Below are 24,902 nucleotides of genomic sequence, written 5' to 3' on the forward strand. Positions count from 1 at the left end.
CAACTGCACATGGGGACAAAGATTGTACTTTTTTGGAGAAATGTCCTCTGGTCTGATGAAACAAAAATAGAACTGTTTGGCCATAACGACCATTGTTATGTTTGGAGGAAAAAGGGGGAGGCTTGCAAACCAAAGAACACCATCCCAACCGTGAAGCACAGGGGTGGCAGCATCATGTTGTGGGGGTGCTTTGCTGCAGGAGGGACTGGTGCACTTCACAAAATAGATGGCATCATGAGGAAAGAAAATTATGTGGATATTTTGAAGCAACATCTCAAGACAGCAGTCAGGAAGTTAAAGCTTGGTCGCAAACGGGTCTTCCAAATGGACAATGACCACAAGTATACTTCCAAAGTTGTGGCAAAATGGCTTAAGGACAGCAAAGTCAAGGTATTGGAGTGGCCATCACAAAGCCCTGACCTCAATCCTATAGAAAATGTGTGGGCAGAACTGTAAAAGCGTGGACGAGCAAGGAGGCCTACAAACCTGATTCAGTTACACCAGCTCTGTCAAAAGGAATGGGCCAAAATTCACCCAACTTATTGTGGGAAGCTTGTGGAAGGCTATCCAAAACGTTTGACCAAAGTTAAACAATTTAAAGGAAATGCTACCAAATACTAATTGAGTGTATGTAAACTTCTGACCCATGGGGAATGTGATGAAATAAATAAAAGTTGAAATAAATCATTCTCTCTACTGTTATTCTGACATTTCACATTCTTAAAATAAAGTGGTGAACCTAACTGACCTAAAACAGGGAATTTTTACTAGGATTAAATGTTAGGAATTGTGAAAAACTGAGTTTAAATGTATTTGGCTAAGATGTATGTAAACTTCCGACTTCAACTGTATATGAAAAAATAATCCAAAAAAAGGTTCAAATGAATATTCAATATTTCCAAGCACAATGCCAACTGCATATACAAATCCTTTAGAATTGTTACGTTTTGGGTGGCTTTTAGTGAGCTGCATACATTTGCCCTGCAGGTTCATGGAACAGTACCTCTGAATTTGAAGCATGCCTCTCCTGCCTCGCCGCTAATCCGAGTCCAGCGCTCTGTAGACACTCCCTCCGGACTCGGAAGCCGAATCAGAACCCGCGGCCGCCAGACAGCACCCGAGCCCACATCGTATCTTCCTTGCAGACGAAATCACGTTATATAAACACCTTGCCGTCGCCAACTCTTTAGACTCCGTACTCAGAATTCTGCTTTCTCTGCAAACAGCAACCATGGTCAGAGCAATGCATTTTGGGAAATGTAGTTGATTAAATTACAGATTCTTCAAACATTTGGAGAAAAACACTACACAGGCGGGGATTGTGTATCAACACTAAAATGTTGCTGTCATGAACAAAGAAAGATAGTAAATGAATGTTTTCTACACTTTTCTTTCTTTCTTTCTATACATAAATAGTATGCATATTGTAATAATTTATTATTGTATAGTAATGATTATGTTATAACAACATTTTCACACAAGCTCTGTCTTACTGTCTTTGCCTATTTTTTAAAAAGTGAATAGGCCCACTGTCAGCACACATTCAAAACACAACAATCTCTGTCAGGAGGCCTGGACTTTCATGGCACAGATAGTAGACCTACGCTGAAGTCTCGCATAAGGTCCAGGGATATGGAACTAGTTGCCGAGGGGAATTTCCAAATTTGGTTCCGCATCAACAGTTTTTCTCTTGTTATGTCAGTGACTGATAGTCAGGCAATTAGCCATAGGTCAGCAAAAACAAAAGTGATTGGTACATTACTCTAGCAGCCAGCAGAGAGGCTCCCATTGATTTTGTTTGTCAGTCTCACTCAGCTACCACATTAAAAAAGGCAAACATTTCTTTCCACCCCATGGCAAAAGGAGTGGAATTGCATCAAATGAGTTATAAAATTGCTAAATCTTATCTCCGCCCCATTGCAAAATGTGTAGAATTGCAGCAAACTTGCTCAACACTGTATCATTTCTGGACCCGGGGTGATGGTACAGTAGCCTACCTCTCAAGCAGTAGCAATGTGTTACACTATATTGTGCCTCCTCATCCACTTCAATATAGCCTGATGCGTCTCATATTGAATAGATAAACTGTTAGCTTTACACTGTCATTGGATCGCTTGTTGAATTGCATATTCATAACATATTAACACACTAAAAAGCAGTCTATTCGGGGACCTTTCACTTTGCTCTGGGTTCTGTTGCTTGCTGTGTCTCCTCTGCCCCTGATGGATAATTGAATGATCCTATGGTCCAGTAGCAGCTATTAATACCACCTTAGTTCCAGCTTCTATTTTAGGGTCGAAGCTGTTAGGGTAGGGGCTAGCAGCAGGGAACAGGGCAGGGTTCGGGGTCACAAGACACAGACACAAAACACTGGGACTGGACTCACTTCCGTGTGACGAGGCAGTATTTCAGCCTGGACTCTATGCAGAAGGCTAATACAGTTGTGGATTAATATTCTGTTTGTGTGTATCATGGTCCTGCACATTCACCTCACTTTTTCCATCATTCGTTGTCGACGTGTATTGGGAACTTATTGAAGCAGCTTTCTGTTCTTGTGGAGACACACACTCAGAGACACGTGAATTCAGTATCTTTCTCCTGTTTCATCTTAACAGAAGGTAAGAACAGAGAGAGGGAAGAACGCAAGGTGGCTGATTTTGGTGGATGGCACTAGCTGGACACTTGATTGATTGTGTGGACATTGTGTCCCGAAAGTGTTTGGGTGAAGCCCGGATACCAGAATAGAAAAAGGGGTAGATATGCTTGGTTTGATGAATCATGCATGTGTTTTTGTGTGTGTGAAAGTATTTAATGTGTCCCTTACATCATCAAAATAATAGTGCCTGCCTATCAATGCCATCATGCCAATATGTAGCAGCTTAGTGTGCTTATAGCATTGTTGTACAGTACATTTGTTCTGATATCAACTAGGCTCCATGGCTAAAATGGCTTCTTATTCTGGCTTGACATGTGGAAAAAATCACAGTCGGACAAAGGGCCTGTTCTCAATCAACTCTCCACTGGTCTTAGCCCTGAGTCCAAATTCCACGTTTCAGATAACAGTTTTATATAGATTTACAGCAATAACATTTAGAAACCTGGTGTCCATGACAGGCCAAGTGGGTTCAATTTTGTCGCCCTCTTCTCTCTCTCTCTCTCTCCCTCCTTCCCTCAAGGGGAAATGGCAAAACCCCCTCCATCCCCTACCACTCCAGTATTCTTTACCCGGATCAGTGACCGGGACCTAACTGAGATCGAGCTACATTCCGTGGAGTCCATCAACGACCTACACCGAACCCACCCAGAATACAACCACAAAGGTACTACACATTGCCGTGCTGTATCATACAGCTATAGACTTGCATCCAAAGGCACCACTGAAATGTGCTGCTCATTGCTCCCCATTGGTTACAGTCGCTGTAATCTCCACTGTCTCTATGGTCTCTTCAGGCACCAGACGACCTCCTCTTCCTCCTGCTCTCTCCACCAATGGGAACCTCCATCTCAGGGACAGTCAGACGGGGCATCCAATGACAAGTCGATGGCAGAGGACGTTCCGAGACCTGTTGACACCCACCTGGTTTCGATACACCATGATAGCGCTGATGCTATTGATGCTACTTCTTATCTTCTATTTCTTAGGTAAAGCTATTCATTTGCTCTTTCTCAATCCAACGGTGCCTGCATGTTTTGCCTTGGTGTCCCTTTGTGTGACTGTGTTTCTGCGTCCCCCCCCTCCAGTGCAGCAGGGCAGCACTCTCCGGTCCCTGACTAAGGCAGTGAGGGAGAGACAGGCTGCAGCCCTAGAGATCTCCCAACTCATCCAGGAGCTGCAGGCGCTGCGCCATAACCTCTCAGCCATCACGGAAGGACTCTGAGGAGCAGAGGTCACTGAAAGGAACACCCTTCACCCACTGGCCCCCGAGGGACCTGTCCTACAGGCCCCATGGACAATGAGACTGTAACACCAACATCAAGTCAAATCCCTTCCCTGCACATGGTATTGGACCTTGGGCCCATCCAGAAACAACCCTTAGCCCCTACCCCCATATGAGCAGAGCCCAGGTGTTATAAAACCCACGAGAATGTTTCCTTATACTGGATATTTATACGTTGTTTGATTTGGTAGACATATAACACAAAGAAGATACTCATCCGGTATGAATGGCAGGGTACTGAACACTTTATAGCGTCTATAGGTACCGCACTCTTGAACTGACAATGAATGTACTCACACAACTGCACTGGGATACAGACATGGTTCAGGTTGGAGATGCCCATGTGATCTAACTTTTAGAAGTGGTATTCTTTTGCATTTATGCATTTGACAGTAAATGCACGATGTAATGTCACACCCATTCTGTTACCTGAAACACTGTGCCAATTTGGGAAATTCTGTCTGACTATCACAACTTCCACATGTCACGAGTGGAACGGAATTGTATTTAATGAATACGCCGAGGAAGTGCCTTAGCATGGCGAATGCCACTGTTCTCAATTTGATACACTTGGTGGAATTGCAATGATGCCACCGTACACCAACTAAATAAACAAAAGAGGTCTTATTATATATTGGTGATCGAGGCTATCCTTTCCTGACACTCCTCACCCGCCCAGTCCTGATAGCACTGGAACAGGAAGTTAGTGAGAAGGCGACTGAGGTCATGACACGGGTCAGGGAGGAAGTTGGAGAAGGGGTCAGAAAGGAGGATCATGTGGTCAGAGTATGGGTCCTGTCTGGCACAACAATCGTTGCCATGGCATCGCTCTTCGCTGCACCCCTCTCTTCAGGGTGCTGATGTACTCTCCCAGTTCAGAATGAATGTAGTCCCTCAGTATCACACACTGACACTGCCGAGAGGGAGAGAGAGATTCATTCACAAATACAAAAAGAATCTAATAGAAACTGAACTGCATACACAGTCAAGGTAATAATGGCTGTAGAGGTATGTATGCGTACAATAAATGTACATTATAGTGGATGTTCATGCACAGACTGAGGTCTCTAGGATCTGATCTTTGACTTAGCGAACCTCAGCTCCCCCCACAACACCGCTCCTGCTTTCCCCAGCGCTGCACTCTCTCCCAGTGTGTGCTCCAGGTCCGTCTGCACACATGCACGCGCACACACACACACACACACACACCCCACAGGAGGTTGGTGGCACCTTAATTGGGGAGAACAGGCTCGTGGTAATGACTGGAGTGGAATCCGTGGAATGGTATCAAACACAGGATTTCCAGGTGTTTGATGCCATTTCATTTGCTCTCTTCTGGCCATTTCTATGAGCTGTTCTCCCCTCAGCAGTCTCCACTGACACACACACACACACACACACACACACACACACACACACACACACACACTGAAATGAACAGAATATCTTTCCTGGCATCTCCTGCCAGGTGTGCCCATATGTCACTGTCAACATGCCCAGATTAATGGGAGACCAACTTGATTACTTTACCTAAAACGTAGGTTCATATCATCCATGAGAATAGTACATTCTGCCAGATATTATATCAAAGACGGTATAATATTCATAACATAAGAGCATCAGTGTCACGCCCTGACCTTAGAGAGCCTTTTTATTCTCTATTTTGGTTAGGTCAGGGTGTGACTAGTGTGGGTACTCTAGTTTTTGTATTTCTATGTTGGCCGGGTATGGTTCCCAATCAGAGGCAGCTGTCTATTGTTGTCTCTAATTGGGGATCATATTTAGGCAGCCTTTTCCCACCTGTTGTTTGTGGGATCTTGATTTTTGTATTGTTGCTTTTTAGCCCTACAAAGCTGTACGTTTTGTTGGTTTTCTGTTTTCTTGTTTTGTTGCTGGTTCACCTTAATAAAAGATGATGAACCCAAACCACGCTGCGCCTTGGTCCGACCATTCTTCCAACGATGTTCGTTACAATCAGTGGTAGTGGGTTTTTCAGAAGTGATTATAACTGTAAAAACACAGTAATGTTATACTTTACCTTGTTGAGTAAGTGGAGGGTGTGGACGAATGCCAGTCTGGCATAGGACAGTACATGGGTGGCAGTGGGGTATTGGTTCGCCCCCCCTCGGGGCTTCCAGGGGAGCCTATGCCTGACCAGGAGTGTGGCTTGAGCTGATCACTAGCAAGTACCAATCTTAAAACGGTGACTCATAGAAAACATGTAACAAGACACTTAAATACACAGTTCTGTATTTCAACACCAAAACAATTGAAACATGAGGCACAAAATATAGCTCCAGTGATAATTATTTAGTTAACCATTAAATTCATATGTTTTCTCTTTCACGACAAGAAGAAAAACTACTTTGGAACTTTGGTCAAGTACTTTCTCAGTCTACAGCAGCAAGAATATCTCTGTTAGGTCTTAGGGACTACACAGTTCACCAGAGAGCCAGCCAGACCCATAAAATACCCTTCCGTCTCAGTCTGTCAAACCCTACAGGATGTGCTACTACTAAATAGCCCAGAGGGACTGACCTTTCCCCTATGAACTTTGACCTCTGTCCTGAGCAGGTGTGTGTAATGCTGAGTGACATGGGTGAATGGCCTGTGGTCAGCCAGGCCCCAAACTCAGATGTCCTTCTGCGTCCAGAAGATAGGAACTCCTTTAGACTTCTCGGTAGGGTGTCTCCTCAAGGGTCTGAACCACCATCCGGGCCGGACACTGAGAAGGAAGAGGAGGAATAGAGGGAGGAGGAGGTGGAGGAGGTAGACAATAGGGAGGAGGTGGAGGAGGGGGTATAAAGGGAGGATGAGCTGATAGAGTAGGAAGACTAGAAAGAGGAGGAAGAGGGGGAACACTAGGTGTGAGGGGGAACACCCTGGGTGTTGTCTGTCCCTGGGAGCCCGGAGAACCTCTCCTGCACATCCATGGGCATGAAGGAACCCATGACCCCAGCATTCTGCACCGGTGTGGACAGCACATAGCCCAGGAGGGCGTAGAAGTACTGCTTGTCATGGGTGGTCAGACACAGCCTCTTGAACCCTCGGGTCTTAGCGTAACGCTCTGTCTCCTGCATCAGTGTACGACCATAGCCCTTCCCCCTCTGGACCTTGGAGACCATCACTGACTCCACAAAGAGGCTCCCGGGGCGGAACACCAGGCGGGGCGGAACACCAGGCGGGACAGCTGGATGTGCCCCTCGTCCCCACCGTCCCTGTCCCCAGAGCCCTGCAGCAGCACCAGGGCCACAGGGAACTCCTGGAAAGACTTCCGGAGGGCGTGGACCCGGGCACCGCTGCTCCTTGCTGTTCACCAAGTCAGCACAGGGCTCCAACAGGTCTGGGCGCTGGTGTAGAGGGATCACCCACCCCCCCTCCCCCCGACACACCTGTGACCCCCCAGACATCAGGGAACAGCCAGGGTCAGAACACACAGAGGAAAGGGATCCATCTTCATGCACCTGGTTACGTCATTAGACGACTGCACTGGGAACTACTAAATTCCCCCGGTGTGTCACAAAGTACAGTTACTTATGACACAGCATTTATCTGATAGACACCCAATATGACCTCTAACAGTTGATTGGCATCATAGATCATAGACACAACCTCAGCAGAACTCAGGTAGTCTATTCTTGCACTGATCTTGGTCTTTACTGACAATCCACGGGCTCATCGCTGGGTGAAATAAAACCCACATCAGCCAGGATAAAAGTAGAGATTTTTAATCTCGCTTTCTTCATCCCTTCCCTCCCCTGTGACCTCTGCCCGCCTCTTGTCTATGACACTGAGGGTCAAAGGACACCCTGTTTCACTGCACCTACAGTAGAGCTACACACCACATACACACCAGCGTGTCTATAACACCAGTATACGTGTAACCGATGTGAAATGGCTAGCTAGTTAGCAGGGTGCGCGCTAATAGCGTTTCAATTGGTGACGTCACTCGCTCTGAGCCCTTGAAGTAGTTGTTCCCCTTGCTCTGCAAGGGCCGTGGCTTTTGTGGCGCGATGGGTAACGATGCTTTGTGGGAGGCAGTTGTCCCTGGTTCAAGGCGAAGAGAGGGACGGAAGCTATACTGTTACATACGCATACCATCTCTCTCGGACAGAAATGGGGAAGCCATTGCTCCACTGTGTTTCTTGATAATAGGTGGAATCACACCTAACCCACTCATTTTTGAGATACATGTTGCTGTAATGTACATAACGTTCTCCACAGAAAATGGGGTGTGTTGCATCATTACCATTCCAATTGACCACTGAGGAAAGCATGTTTCCTCTCCTCACCCTGGTGATTGGAAGAGAGAAGCTGACTGGACTAGTTGAGAATATCTGATTCATCAAGACCTGTGGCTGCCAGCTTGTCAGTTTATGACTCTAAAAATGATCTGCGAGTCGTGTTGTATGGCTAAAACCAACTTGGTTTAAAAACATTACTGCGAAAACAACAATGCAGATAAACTCAAGTAAAAGTAAGAAAATATGTTTCATCTTTATATGTTCATTCAGTTTGTGGTCATTTCTTGGTACAGAACATCAGCTAAAATACAAGATGATGTGAATAATATTATCATTATAGAAAGCTCATAATGTAGTCTACTCCTCAATGAATGCTATTATATTTCCAGTATCTCAATAGCATTGTTAGAAATGCTGCTAGAATGATGATATTGCACATTTTCTACTAGTTCTATCATTTATCAGAGCAACATCCTTTACAACTTTGCAAATCGCTCTTTCAGACCATCTCATGACTTGTAGTAAGTAGTTGAAAAGTTGCTAATTAGCTCGAATGCTAAAGTTGTCCATGATTAGATTCGAATACGCAACCTTTGGGTTGCTAGACGGTCGCGTTATACGCCCACTGTCCTTTCGTTTTTGCGGTAAGTAACCTTCTGTCTTATGAAACCATACCAAATGTAACATATCATACTAATTTGAGCATCCCGGATTTATCTTACTATGTCACGTCACTATGTTACGTCTTGTTTATGAGACCAGGCTGCAAAACTGGGTAGCTGTGAACAGGAGCCCCACCATCCCTTAAATCAGCATTTCCCAAACCCAGCTGATTAAAATAATCAGCTAATCATCAAGCTTTGATTATTTGAATCAGCTGTGTGGTGCTCGGGCATAGACCAAAATGTGCACCCCTTAGGGTCCAGACAACAGAGTTAGGGAAACACTGCCTTACATGCAGTGTATTTGCTGAGCATGACATATTATAGACGTGGGCTAAGGAAAAACGTATGCAGCTATGTTTAAAACACATATTTGTAGTATACTAGGTCTATAACCAAGAAAATGTCAAAAGAAACAGCACGCCCTAGCAATGGCCAGCATCTTACCTGGTGCCAAGTTCTGCTAGCAAAGAGGACTAGTGACGGGCAGGCAGAGAGGAAAGAGTATGTCATAGCCTAATGACATGACACTGAACATACTACTGTAGACATAAAACAACAGGAAATACATGAGTTATGACAGCAGCTCAACCACAAACTCATTATCTCATCAAGTGTTAAATAACACTCTTCCTTAGTGACAAACATAGCAAGAGCTGATTCTTCCAGTAAATTGTTAGTGGGTTAATGTCTGCTGATGCGTAGCTACAAATTAGATGTCTAAACAAGCACTGTTAAATTGTTGGCCTATACTTTTCCAAATAACATGGAATTTAGTGGGGAGATGTAATTATGATCTGTACACTATATGGTATTTTACAATAAAGCCACTGCTAAATGTATGTGGATACAGGTTTTAATTAAGCTGCAGGTATGGAATTTTTGTCTTTAAAACTGGGTGTTGGGAAATAAAACATACAACTGGGTGAAATAATGAGAAACATGGTCTATTTAAGCAATAAGGTCCGAGGGGGTGTGGTATATGGCCAATATACCACGGCTAAGGGCTGTTCTTAGGCGCAAAGCAGAGTGCCTGGACACAGCCCTTAGCTGTGGTATATTAGCCATATATCACAAACCCCAGAGATGCCTTATTGCTTAATTAGACCATGTTTCTAATTATTTCACCCAGTGGTATGTTTTATTTCCCAACACCCAGTTTTAAAGACAAAAATTATCATTATTGCTTAACTATACCACGGCTGTCAGCCAATAAGCATTCTGGCTCGATCTACCCAGTTTATAATGAAAAATGACAGGAGGATAGGCGCTACAATACACAGTAGGTACAAACTGACACCGTTCACTCACACTACCAAATTAGGGCAGATTTTTAAAAATGAAAAAAGAGTGACAGCGCTTGACACAATGTAACCGTTTTTGTCCTAAATGGATTGCGTTTACAGTACAGAACGCAATAAATAATTGGGAGGCCATCTCTGTGAACGCCATCAAAGGCAACATAAATCGTGCTGGTTCGGTAGTCTGTTTCTTAAAGTGCACTGAAACAGACTATTCTAAATTACGCCTCGACCTCAAGCACTCATCCAGGAACCTTTCTTTCAACATATTTCCAACTATCCAAGACCTAACTGCCAACGTTTGTATTGGGTTAAAGTGCAAAGCAATTGTGAAAAAATGTATGCTCTTATAGCCTAACGCCACAAGTAATAGCTACATTTTCAGGGTTTCACGCTTCTCCCGCTGAAATTGGTATCGAGAGTGAGACGCACCGTTCCTGGATCGGTGATCAAACTAATCCGTCTATGGTTCAGTCACTTTCACTGGTCTGCGATCAGGATTTAACCATGTCATGCACTCTGTCGGGAAATACACTAGAAAATCTTTGGCTGTGAGCTCGTTTCCATGTGGGCTCCCGAGTGGTGCAGCGGTCTAAGGCACTGCATCTCAGTGTATAGAGGCGTCACTGCAGTCCCTGGTTCGAATCCAGGCTGCGATTGGGAGTCCCATAGTGTGGCGCACAATTGGCTCCTCGTCGTCTGGGGTAGGCTGTGATTGTAAATAAGAATTTGTTCTTAATTGACTTGCCTAGTTAAAGGTATAATAATGGGTCATAGCATATTTTAGAAAACGACAGGAAATAAACCATATACAGTCATTGGATGGTTAAATAGGGGTGACCCCCCTCCCCCCATATCAAACAATGGCTCTTCTATAATCAGGAAACCATAACATGTAATAAATGTATATTTTCACCCAATACAAGCAACACACTGACACAGCAATATAATAAAAATGTTTGCTTTATTCTTATCCAAGACAACTCATTCAGAATGATCAAGGAGAAATAAGCACTATATTTTTGTTTGACATTGTCAGAGATGGTGCTTTATCTGAATTGGTCAAAGTAAAACAAAATAATGAATATATAATAATACATTAATCAATACATGTGTGGATTAATGACAACAATAGCCCTGAAAGGTAGGGTCCTCTGTGGTAATCACCGGCACTAACTGAATCAATCAACAACAGTAGGAGAGCTTTCAGAAAGGACTCAACCCCAAAGAAACACTTTTTTTAAATCATATTTTATCAAAGCTTCGGTTTATCTTCATAAAATGATTCTAAAACTTCTCTTTAAACCTTTACATTTTTTTTTGTGCATTTTTTACTTTTTATTTTGCTCTCTTTTTAAATGTATTTTCTTTTTCATCGGGTGTCTGTATTTTAAAGTGTGGGTGGTGCCTTTCGGAGTGCATGGGTCCTTGGCGGAGGTTTGTTGGCGTGTGTGTGTGTGTGTGTGATGCATCTGTGAGAGAGAAAGGACAAGCCTTCATGAGTGCGTGCGTGTAGTATGTCCTTGCTATGCTGTGGCGGTGGCAGGGTTGTATCAGCAGGGACACCGCTTTTTCAATTCAAACAAAGAGGCTGAAGGAGGTTCAAGCAACTGTAAGAGGGTGTGTGATATTTCGGGGTGAGTAGAAAGGGTGTGTACACCTATTAGTGAGCTTATAAAGGAGTGTTGAGCTAGAAAATCTTGTGTCAGAGTGTACTTATACTATGTAAGTGGGTGTGTATCTTTTAATTCATGTAAATTTGCTTGTGTAAGGCACAGAGGAGGGTGGTCAGTCTCTCAGGTCCATGCTGGAGCCAAACAGAGCTACCAGCTGCTCCTCGTAGTGGGTGATGTTCCTCTTCATGATCTCCTTACAGGAACCCAGCAGACGCTCAAACGCCTGGATGTCTATTACTGAAAAACACAGGAGACAGCATCGCTCACACAGCTGCACAACAGATCGTGAATATGACCCAGGTGTCAATCTAAGAACCAAACGGAAGCAAACAGCCCGAAACGGGGAGGGACTTCCTGAACTTGTTTTCATGTTCCGCTGCAAAACGCGTCACTACGGTGTGCACTAATGAATATCACCCTGCTGTAGCATATCCTCCTGTATAGTTTATTTCCGAAGGTTCTCTGCAACGCTTAGCTTAAACACTCCAGACCTCCCAGTCAAAACATTGCAATAAAACTATAGTGGAGCACGCTAAAGTGTGCAGATATTGCCATTTAATTCACATGACAATGTTGATACCCTAACCATACGCCTGGAGAACTGTGAGATGTGCAAAGACTTTAGAATTCATAAGAGAGCTGAACATTATCACGAGTACGTCTGTAACTATGTGTTTGGGGGGGGAGGGATAGTCACCTACAACACTTACAAGCCAGTAATCTACCATTAAGAGATTCAGGGAGACACAACAAACAGAAAATCTCTGTCACGCAGATGGACACCCACCCATGTGTGTCTGTGTCAAAATAACACACACGCACACACACACACACACACACACACACAAATATCTGTAAATGTATGGAGGGGCCTTACCCAAGCACTTGACCTCTCCTACAGCGTACACTGATGCAGCGCGGGGCTTGTTGGTGACCAGGGCCAGCTCCCCGAAGTACTGACCCCTGCTACAGCGGGTGATCTCAACCTCCACATTATCCTCCTGGTTCGCCTTTGTCTTGAGGGAGAGAGGAGTTTATTTATTTATTTATTTTTGGGGGGGGTTACAGAAAAGAGGATTCAATTTGTTTACTCTAATTGGAATAATATGTAGCGGATTCAAATCATTGGTTGCCGATTCAAATATTCACAAAATGATGTTTTAGCATGGAGCACGAGCACCAAGGAAGCCCAAACATGTTGTTCACTAGGCTATAGGCCATGTCTGCTGCAGAGGGACAGAGTAAGACCTGGGTTCAAATATCTTTCATTTCTGTGTATTTGAGTATTTTCAAATAATGTGGCCAAATCAGCTACAAATAACTTCCTATAGATAGCTGAACAGTTTAAATGCATGGTGTATTTAAATATTTGTATTTTCAAATATATGCCCATACATTCCAAGTGTACTTTGAAATACATTCCAATATTCAGCTACTTGTAGAAAATCAAGACTTCCTTTCTAAGACAGTTTGAAAGTCATTGAAATACCCTAAATAGTATTTGAACCCAAGTCTGGACAGAGCCATGAGAAAACTCACTATTGAGAAAAAATACTTTATTGATCCCGAAAGGGGAAATTTGACTGCAGCAGCTAATACATACAACACCAATTAATACACAGTAATGACCATGCAGACACTAAAAGCAGCACACAAGCAATGCGTTATGAAAACTAAATGTTCATATTAAAACATTTTCAAAAAAACTCATAGCAGAAGGTAGACAGGATCTGGAAATGTTCTGTCTTGCACCGTTCTGTCTTATAGAAAAGTGCTGGAAACAAAATGGTTGGCTCACCATTTACTAAGAAGTTATCAGATGGAGAAGTTATTAAGATGAGAAGGAGTTTTGGCGCAGGTACAGCCAACTAGTGCTAGTTAACGTTAGGAACCATAGCTACTTAGCTAGCTAAAATATAATTAAAACATTTTTCTGGATTATGAATGACAAATATTCAGATTCGAATCACAATTGTTTGATTCTTTTCAAAAAGGATCGCTGTGCTCAACTTGTATTATTACTCATTGTTAATATTGCAATTTAAATGATTAGTCATACCATCTTTGTCTTTGGGCGCAGGTTTGTTATGTAGTACATATGAGAAAAAAGGAGAGAGAAAAGAATAACAGGGCGACTTGAACATAAAACAAAGCAATTTTTTTTAAACATTATCTGGTGATGAGGCACAGACAGAAACGAGAGGGTGAGAAAAGGAGGAAGTAGACTTACTTTGCTCTTCATCATAATCTTCACTTCTCCGGTCTCCACGATGTAGAAACAATCTGCACTGTCCCCCTACACCGCAACACAAACCAACAGGGACCGTCACATTTACAACTCTTCGCGGTCGTCATTACCAGTAATGCCAAGACAACCTTCAGCACGTTAACAATGGAGAACGTCCTACCTGCATGATGATGCGTTCGCCATCGGAAAACGTCTTCATTCCTAATACATCCACAATTTTCATCCTCTCGGATAACTAAGAGGGGTAGAAGAGCGGGAGAGAGGTTTGACGAGGAAAAGCAAAGGCAAGGTGGCCATATCAGTGCTACATGTATCACTGTCCATCTTCCCCTCCTCACCTCCAGAGACTTCAGTAGAGGCACAGACTCCACAAATTGCTCGTACAGCCTCCTCTTCTTGGCATTGTTCTTCACAATGAGCCTACGGAACGTGGCCCGGTCCTGATGGTGTCACAGACAGCATCGGTCACGGTCACACAGACAGGCAGGATAACACTCAATCACACCGACACCGGCTAAACACAGACCGGCTATTTCCTTCTTATGTTATACATTTCTAGTGGGGGAAAGTTATGGATAGATCTGCCACCATTTACTATAATATCTATGTACTAATCTTCTATAACATTTACAATCATCATCTAATAATATATCATTCATTCAACTTTTATAGCACTTTTCATTTACATAAAGAGTCTTAAAGTTCAAAGTATGTATATACTGTATTCTATACTATGTATTGCATGTTAGCCTATGCTGCTCTGACATTGCTCATCCACATATTTATACATTCTTATTCTATTCCTTTACTTAGATTTGTGTGTATTTGGTATTTGTTGTGGAATTGTTAGGTATTACTTGTTAGATATTACTGCACTGTCGGAACTAGAAGCACAAGCATTTCGCTACACTCGCAATAACATCTGCTAACCATGTGTATGTGACCAAGAAAATGTAATTTGACCTGATTCACTTCAGTCCAATGCAGCCATCTTTTTTTTCTCTCTCAATAGCAAATCATTTCTGGGTAACAATTAAGTACCTTACAGTGATTGTTTTCAATTAAAATAGTCAAAAAGAAACTAAAATTGCTTCTTAGCAAAGGGCAATTTTAGAAGCAAGAACGTTGCTAGGACTGTTTGGGAGTGGTCTGGGAGTTGTCTGAGTGGGGAGGGGAAAACTGAAAACTAGCTGTTAATGGCCGAGAAGTTTGGAGCTCTTTCTTATTGGTCTATTAACTTATTTACTGCCTGGTGATGTAGGCCAAAATCATCCCACTAAAAGAGGCTGAAATTAAGGCGGTCTTTTCAAACAGCTCTTACACTAAAAGGGCCTTCTCATAATTTTCACGATTTCACAGTATTATTCCAACCGCAGTGTGAAAATATAAAAACACAGGTATATCACTTGTTTGAATGCACTGGGCCTTTAACAAAAGGTGCATTTCAGTAGCTGGTGCGGGAGTTCTCAGGACATGGTACAAGTAGAGGAATGGGCCTTTCCTCATTTCCTTAATTGTTCTCGCAAGCAAGGGGGGGCCCTATGACATCAAGTAGACCCATAAGACCAACTCCTTGAACTGTTCTACTCCTTGAACTGTTCTACTCCTTGAACTGGTCTACTCCTTGAACTGTTCAACTCCTTGAACTGGTCAACTCCTTACTCCTTGAACTGGTCAACTCCTTGAACTGGTCAACTCCTTGAACTGGTCAACTCCTTGAACTGGTCAACTCCTTGAACTGGTCAACTCCTTGAACTGGTCAACTCCTTGAACTGGTCAACTCCTTGAATTTCGCAATGATGTCTAAAAAAACACTATTTTTCTCAAAACATTATGTATCTCTAATATATGGCCACTGTGTTATTCTCCCTGGTGTCCACAGGGAGGTGCTGTGGTAGAGCATAGCAGTGTGAACTAGAGGTCAAGTGTCAGGGCAGTGTGGGTGTGTCTCTCACCAGGCCCCAGAGCGCCCCCTCCTGGGTGGCGATGATAGTGGCAGCGCGGGGGGTGTTGTACATCAGTGCCAACTCCCCGAAGCTGCCTTTGTTGTCATACTGCCCCACACACTTCCCTACGCCATCAATCAGTACCACTATGTCATAGATTCCTCTGAAAGAAAAAGAAAGAGAGAGAAAGAGAAAAAGGAAGAAAGAGAAAAAGAAAAAGAAAGGAAGAAAGAGAGAGAAAGAGAAAAAGGAAGAAAGAGAGAAAAAAGAAAAGAAAAAGAAAGAAGAAAGAAAGAGAAAAAAAGAAAAAGAAAGAAAAAAGAAAGAAAGACAAAAAAATAAAGAAAGAAAGAGAAAAAGAGAGAGAGAGAAAGAAGAGAAAGAAAGAAGAGAAAGAAAGAAAGAAGAGAAAGAAAGAAAGAAGAGAAAGAAAGAAAGAAGAGAAAGAAAGAAAGAAGAGAAAGAAAGAAGAGAAAGAAAGAAAGAAAGAAAGAAGAGAAAGAAAGAAAGAAAGAAAGAAAGAAAAAGAAAGAAAGAAAAAGAAAGAAAGAGAAAGAAAAGAAAAAGAAAAAGAAAAGAAAAGAAAGAAAGAAAGAAAGAAAGAGAAAGAAAAAGAAAGAAAGAGAAAGAAAGAAAGAAAAAGAAATAAAGAAAACAGGGTCGAGAGAGTAGAGAGACAAAAGAGAAATTAAGAACGGTCTAATAATATTAGAAAACTCAAACATGAGATATTTGGAAACCATGCAGACTACTCTTCATCTACAATAAAGTTGATCACTGATCTAAATCTCTCACCTGTAGCTTGGACTTCATGTTTTCTTAAGACCATTACGCACCACTCTTGGGATTGACCAACCAGGGGGGAGGGGGGGCCAAGAGTACTACGAGTTCAGTTCTGGGAATTTACTTTGTGGTTGCCGGTGGAGCATTAACTTTGTTTGGGGGGGGATTAGTATGATGATCACTTGGCCATGTAGGTGACCAAAGGGTTTCCCATGATGCTTTGCAAGGCAGAGCGTAGGGAGGGAATTGGTTAACATGCTTATGACGTGCATCTAGACCTAAGCCTCCCAGGCTGAGGCACTAGCATGACTGAGGAGGGAGCTTAAGGTGCAGAGAGAATAAGCCCACTCACAGGGTCCCATTTGAGACACAGCCTATTACCTATGTAGCCCACTTCTTTTGACCAAGGCCATATGGCTCTGGTCAAAAGAAAGTGCACCATATAGGGAAAAGGGTGCCATTTGGGACACAAACATAGAGCCTAGGCCCAGGACGCACGGCAGACAAAACAACTAGAGGATCATGCCCAAGGGGGGCTTGTTGGAAGATGAGTGGGGGTGTGTTTGTTATGAATGCTGCTTTCTAGTGAATATCTTGATTGTTAAGATTCCTAAGTAACTACACACACCTCTCGATAACGTAGAAGTTGTCTCCGTCGTCTCCCTGGTCGATGACATGCTCCTGGGGCTGTACGCGCAGTTCAAACATGGCATCCAGGACTTCTGAGAACTGTTCCTGTGAGGGGGAGAGGGGAGGGCCAGTCAGGCAGGAGAGGAGGGGGTGATTAACTCCCGCCACCTGCCAAATCCAGCTAGATTTTGGCATTGGCGGGTAGATGTCTATTTCACTAGCCACGTTGGCGGGAGATCAGGGCTCCACAGTGCATTTCACTCGCATTTGTGAGTTCTACTAAGCTAACATATGGAATTGTTTTAAGATTGTCATACCAAGGATCATTTAGCTATTTGATTTGGAGTTGTAGGCCCCCTTAAGGTATCAAACAAATATATTTAAATAAAAGATTTGATGAAACAGAATTTGGCCTTACTCAGTGGCAATTTTAGCATGAAAATCTTGGTCGGGTTTGATTTAAAAAACAAAAAGGCATGCCAGCAAAGCCACTATACAACACATTAATTGCACTATAAATGGTGACAAACGGTGCCCAAAAACTAATTAGGGCCTAGATAAAAGCTGTTCCAACAGCAGTGCTTTCCCTTCAGCACCGTGGAGTGAATCCTTACCACCGCTACATCTTATCAGCTGGGCTTCGTCTGGCAGCGAAACAGCTCATTCAGCCTCATTTACCGCCTTTCTAAAAACCATAGCTGATTCGGCTGACATGCTTAAATAAAAAATGGTTTCTATTGACTCCTTGTGGATTCGTGTAACTTGATAAGAACCACATTCTCCTTCGGTAATAACGAATGCTGACATGACTTTTGAACCACACACAAGCATCACATTTGTGTTCAGTGAATTCATAATGTTTGTTTTTATATCATTAACACTTAGAGCTAAGTATAAGCAAGTGCAAGCAAATGAGCTACAACAAGGTAGGCCTATTCGTTCAGCGCTTTCAAAAATGGACACCGACAGAAATTCAGGTAGATGTAGCAAGACGTTGAGGCCTTAAGTTTACTTTTCTTTCAGTCACCTCACACAAAGAGAGAAAACACTTAGAAAATGTCCCAACCAAATCATCACAAAGCAAAACATAAATATATCACCTATTGGAAAGACAACAAAAAAAATCAAAATAAACTTCAATGCTATTTGTCTCTAAACAGACAGTACATGGTGTCAGTCTGTCTGACCACTGTGACAGACAGAACACTGACTAGGTACAGACTCAGTGAGCACAGTCTGGCTATAGAGACCGGTCGTCACAGGCAAACCTGGCTGCCCAGAGAGGACAGGCTGTGCTCACTCTGCTCCAGGGGAGCAGTAGAGACAGAGTTGCATTATCTATTACACTGTGATAAATACTCAGACCTAAGACAATATTTATTTCCCAAAACTATCATTCAGTACAAAGAATTTGAAACTATAAAAACATGAGGAAAAATGTCATATTTATTGGGTGAAAAGCCAAAATGTGTGTCCTCCTTCCACAACCTGAGGGACAGCCAGTGAAAAGTGCAATGTAATATTTCCCATTTTGGTTTTGTTTTTCATATCCTGTCATGTGGCTTCTCAGTCATGTTGAGACGGGTCTACTGCTATTGCTTCAATGTATTGTTATTCTCATTAATATTGTTGTTGTAGTTGCTGTTAATGCTAATCACATTTCCACTACTACTATTGATGCCTTATTGCTGTTGGTCTCACAGTTTTTTGTTATATGTATACTTTGACAATGTAAGTCATTTAACTTGCCATGTCAATAAAGTCCACTGAATTGATTTGAAAATTGAGAGAGAGAGACTCAGCCAAACATTTGAAGTATTTTAATAGGCCTATGTGGTCTAAAAAGCTAGGAAAATACAATCACGAGGATCCACTTATAGACAATATACCGACGCAGACAGCGCATTGCGCAAACAAAACAACCCTCACAATATCAACTGGAGTTACATGGGTCCATTACTGAACTTTTTGTTGAAAAATAAATATTTGGGCTTCCCGAGTGGAGCGGCGGTCAAAGGCACTGCATTGCAGTGCTAGAGGCGTCACTACAGATCTGGGTTCGATCCAGGGCTGTATCACAACCGGCCGTGATTGAGAGTCCCATAGGGTGACGCACAATTGGCCCAGCATCGTCCAGGTTAGGGGAGGGTTTGACAGAGCTTGAGAGGATCTGCAGAGAAGAATGGCAGAAACTCCCCGAATACAGGTGTGCTTAGCTTGTAGCGTCATACCCAAGAAGACTCGAGGATGTAATCGCTGCCAAAGGTGCTTCAACAAAGTACTGAGTAAAGGACCTGTATATGTGATATTTCAGTCTTACATTTTTAAGAAATTTGCACAAATAAAAAAAAAAAAAAAACGTTTCTTTGTTATTATGGGTATTGTGTGTAGATTGATGAGGGGAAAAAAATATTTCATCGACTCTAGAATAAGCCTGTAACGTAACAGAATATAAAAAAGTATGTGGACACCCCTTCAAAATTTGTGGATTCGGCTATTTCAGCCACACCTTGTAAAATCGAGCACACAGCCATGCAACCTCCATAGACAAACATTGGCAGTAGAATGGCCTTACTGAAGAGCTCAGTGACTCAACGTGGCACCGTCATAGGATGCCACCTTTCCAAGTCACTTCGTCAAACTTCTGCCTTACTAGAGCAACCCCGGTCAACTCTAAGTGCTGTCCTCGCTTGCAACACTGACTACCAAATTTCAAACTGCCTCTGGAAGCAACTTCAGCTCAAGAACTGTTCGTTGGGAGTTTCATGTAATGGGCTTCCATGGCCGAGGAGCCTAACACAAGCCTTAGATCACCATGCGCAATGCCAAGCGTCGGCTGGATAGGAGTAAAGCTTGCCACCATTGGATTCTAGAGCAGTGGAAACGTATTCTCTGGAGTGATTAATCACGCTTCACCATCTGGCAGTCCGACGGACGAATCTGGGTTTGGCGGATGCCAGGAGAACGCTACCTGCCCGAACGCATAGTGCTAACTGTAAAGTTTGGTAGAGGAGGAATAATGGTCTGTGGCTGTTTTTCAAGCCCCTTAGTTCCAGTGAAGGGAAATCTTAACACTACAGCATACAACGAAATTCTAGATGATTCTATATTTCCAACTTTGTGGGAACAGTTTGGGGAAGGCCCTTTCCCGTTTCAGAATGACAATGCCCCCGTGCACAAAACAAGGTCCATACGAAAATGGTTTGTCGAGATCGGTGTGGAAGAACTTGACTGGATTGCAGAGCCCTAACCTCAACCCCATCGAACACCTTCGGGATGAATTGGAACACTGAATGTGAGCCATGCCTAATCGTCCAAAATCAGTGCACGACCTCACAAATGCTTGTGGCTGAATGGAAGCCCCACAGCAATGTTCCAACATCTAGTGGAAAGCCTTCCCAAAAAAGTGGAGGCTGTTATAGCAGCAACGGGGGGGACAAACCACATATTAAATGCCCATGATTTTGGAATGAGATGTTTGACGAACAGTTGTCCACATACTTTTTGTGTAATGCAGTGTAACAATTGAGATGTACAAACTACGGCATAAGGGACTGATGACCGGATAAGAGGCAAGCCGTAATTTCGTTGATGACATTAGATGCGTGAGCTATGACGGACGTAGTGGACATTCCTGTTTGTTCAGCACTTTTGAAATGGAAAGCGACAGAATTCTAAAATGGGCCGTTCTTACATTATTCTCCCTGTACACCATGTCAAAACCGTAGGATAAACTTAATCAGTTTTACCTAATTTCTAATCAGCATGCTAAATGTGCAACCAGAGGGGGAAAAAATTATTCTAGACCACCTATACTCCGCAAACAAAGCTCTCCCTCCATTTGCCAAATCTGACGATAATTCTATCCTCCTGATTCCTGCTTACAAGCAAAAATTAAAAGCAGGAAACACCAGTGACACGGTCAATAAAAAGTGGTCAGATGAAGCAGATGCTAAAAACTACAGGACTGTTTTGCTAGCACAGACTGGAACATGTTCCGAGATTATTCCGATGGCATTGAGGAGTACACCACATCAGTCATTGGCTTTATCAATAAGTGCATCGAGGACGTGGTCCCCACAGTGACTATACGTACATACCCTAACCAGAAGCCATGGATTACAGGCAACATCCGCAATGAGCTAAAGGGTAGAGCTGCCGCATTCAAGGAGCGGGACTCTAACCAGGAAGCTTATAAGAAATCCCGCTATGCCCTCTGACGAACCATCACAGGCAAAACATCAATACAGTACTAAGATCGAATTGTACTACACCGGCTCCGATGCTCGTCAGATGTGGCAGGGCTTGCAAACCATTACAGACTACAAAGGGAAGCACAGCCGAGAGCTGCCCAGTGACACAAGCCTACCGGACGAGCTAAATAACATCTATGCTCGCTTTGAGGCAAGTAACACTGAAACACACATGAGAGCATCAGAAATTCCGGACGACTGTGTGATCACGCTCTCCGCAGCTGATGTGAGTAAGACCATTAAACAGGTCAACATTCACAAGGCCGCTGGGCCAGACGGATTAACACGATGTGTACTCCGAGCATGCGCTGACCAACTGGTAAGTGTGTCGTCACTGACGTTTTCAACCTCTCCCTGTCTGAATCAGTAATACCAACATGTTTCAAGCAGACCACCATAGTCCCTGTGCCCAAGAAAACTAAGGTAACCAGCCTAAATGACTACCGACCCGTAGCACTCACATCTGTAGCCATGAAATGCTTTGAAAGGCTGGTCATGGCTCACATTATCCCAAAAACGCTAGACACACTCCAATTTGCATACTGCACTAACAGATCCACAGATGATGCACTCTCTATTGCACTCCACACTGCCCTTCCCCACCTGGACAAAAGGAACACCTATGTGAGAATGCTATTGATTAACTACAGCTCAGTGTTCCAACACCATAGTGCCCTCAAAGCTCATCACTAAGCTAAGGACCCTGGGACTAAACACCTCCCTCTGCAACTGGATCCTGGACTTCCTAACGGGCTGCCCCCAAGTGGTAAGGGTAGGCAACAACACAACTGCCTCGTTGATCCTCAACACAGGGGCCCCTCAGGGGTGCATGCTCAGTCCCCTCCTGTACTCCCTGTTCACTCATGACTGCATGGCCAGGCACGACTCCAACACCATCATTAAGTTTGCTGATGACAACAGAAGGGTAGTGCGTACGGCCCAGTACATCACCGGGGTCAAGCTTCCTGCCATCCAGGACCTTTACACTAGGCAGTGTCAGTGGAAGGCCCTAAAGATTGCCAAAGACTCCAGCCACACTAGTCAGACTGTTCTCTCTGCTACTGCACGGCAAGTGGTACCGGAGCGCCAAGTCTAGGTCCAAGAGGCTTCTAAACAGCTTCTACCCACAAGCCATAAGACTCATGAACACCTAATCAAATGGCAACCTGAACTATTTGCATTGCCCCCCCCACCCCTTCTAAACTGCTGCTACTCTCTGTTATTATTTATGCATAGTCACTTTAATAACTCTACCTACATGTACAAATTACGTCGACACGGATGACCCCGCACATTGACTCTGTACCGGTACCCCCCTGTATATAGCCCCGCTATTGTTATGCACTGCTGCTCTTTAATTATTTGTTATTCTTATCTCTTACTTTTTTTGTGGTATTTTATTAAAACTGTATTGAAGGTTAAGGGCTTTTAAGTAAGCATTTCACTGTAAGGTTCTATTATTGTTGTATTATGGTGCATGTGACAAATAATATTTGATTTGAAATAACGGGGGCATATAAGCAGACGATATAAACTCTTACAATATTCAATGACATTTCTCTAAATCAGGCTACAGGCTACATGTGCACCGCCAGGTCAGAACAGTGTATCTAAGGGTGAGGCACATGTGTAGTAAGCTGTTAGTAGCCCAACATACACTTAGTATTACTTTCTTAGCTAAAGTATACCATGGCATTTTTTTGCCTTTACCTCCCTTATCTCACATCATTTGCTCACATTGTATATAGTCTTATTTTTTTTATTTTTTTTTTCTACTGCATCATTGATTGTATGTTGTTTTACTCCATGTGTAACTCTGTGTTTTTGTATGTTGTCGAACTGCTTTGCTTTATCTTGGCCAGGTCGCAATTGTAAATGAGAACTTGTTCTCAACTTGCATACCTGGTTAAATAAAGGTGAAATAAAAAATTAAAAATAAATACATATATCCATGGCATATTACATAATTTACTGTATGTAGTAGCATACTAGACATATTTTTGGACTTTGTTGTGCTCACTTGAACAGGAAGGTGGTGTGGTGGTACGTCTTGTGGGCAAACTGTCATCAAACTTAGTCAAAGTCTGGCATTCTCTGGATGAAGTCATGCTGGATTGACAGCATGGCCAATGAATTCCAGCCCATGGTGTTGCGTGTGAATGTTTATCATTTTAAAGCTTGGAAAAGAGGCCCTTTCAGACAGAGGTTTTACATCTTTAAACCCAGAGGGACCACACACCCTCTCCACTGAATAGCAAGCAGTGGAAGCAAAATAGTGATTACTTTGCGACGCTTGCAGTTAGCCACTGATTCCTTCCAAACCACTCATTGTTGAATTTGCGATTTCCGGCTTGTTGTGTTACGCTTATGACCAATGGCCGATGAGCACCTATACGTTTTATCTATATTTTCTCTTCATATGAGAAGGATTGGAAAGGGTTTGCCAGTAGATTGTCGACGTGATTCATGATGACTGCTTGTCTAGCTAGCTAAGACTTTGAAAGTATGATGTTGACATGATCAGTCCAATCAAAGCTACGGTAGATATGTGATTTGACGTAATATTTTCTGAAATGTCTGTCCTTTATCTTTTTTTGTTTTTGATGTATTTAACCCCTTTAGGCACTAAACTATCTCCATATACACTTCCATAAATGTTTTTAACTGGTACCTAGCTACCTTCAGACTAGTCTTGTGAGGGGTCCTAGAGCAAAACAACCGACATGTATGCGTTTGTGAGAGACTCGCCTTTCCATAGAGTGACGCTTCGGGGGGGGGTGCAAAACGGAAAACACCACCGTGTTCATGAGAGTCATCTTTCCACAGAGGGGTTTGTAGGCCAAACCATTTGGACTCTACAGACGTGAGAAGACCGATTTTCGGGATGTCTCATGGTCTGACAAACACCGCTCTAGCTCTGACACCTTTCACCGCAGGTGCGACATCGTGCAACAAGATACCATCTCTAGCTTAAAACAACATTAACAACATTAACAACATTAACATGATACCATCTCTAGCTTAAAACAACATTAACATTAACAAGATACCATCTCTAGCTTAAAACAACATTAACATTAACATTTCCATTAACATTAACAAGATACCATCTCTAGCTTAAAACAACATTAACATTAACAACATTAACATTAACAAGATATCATCTCTAGCTTAAAACAACATTAACATTAACAACATTAACATCATCTCTAGCTTAAAAC

The 24,902-nt window shown here is 43.0% G+C and overlaps 1 protein-coding gene across 3 annotated transcripts in view; it reads right to left on the bottom strand.

Moving 5' to 3' along the window:
* Positions 1–11,090: 11,090 nt before the first annotated feature.
* LOC106572271 (cAMP-dependent protein kinase type II-alpha regulatory subunit) overlaps positions 11,091–24,902 on the bottom strand; it is a 47,518-nt gene continuing 33,706 nt past the window's right edge. Inside the window, exons 4-11 of one of the 3 annotated variants that reach the window (XM_014146326.2) lie at positions 17,427–17,533; positions 16,025–16,178; positions 14,408–14,509; positions 14,230–14,304; positions 14,052–14,117; positions 13,881–13,889; positions 12,699–12,837; positions 11,091–12,058 (exon numbers count right to left, since the gene is read on the bottom strand). In XM_014146326.2, the coding sequence (XP_014001801.1) occupies positions 11,934–12,058; positions 12,699–12,837; positions 13,881–13,889; positions 14,052–14,117; positions 14,230–14,304; positions 14,408–14,509; positions 16,025–16,178; positions 17,427–17,533 (777 nt within the window). In that variant the 3' untranslated portion in view covers positions 11,091–11,933. Of the gene's footprint in view, positions 12,059–12,698; positions 12,838–13,880; positions 14,118–14,229; positions 14,305–14,407; positions 14,510–16,024; positions 16,179–17,426; positions 17,534–24,902 lie in introns of all 3 variants that reach the window. The other 2 variants (XM_014146325.2, XM_014146327.2) reach the window with 2 other exon arrangements.

Source organism: Salmo salar, chromosome ssa15 (genome assembly GCF_905237065.1).
Source record: "Salmo salar chromosome ssa15, Ssal_v3.1, whole genome shotgun sequence".
In the NCBI taxonomy this organism is placed as follows: Eukaryota; Metazoa; Chordata; class Actinopteri; order Salmoniformes; family Salmonidae; genus Salmo; species Salmo salar.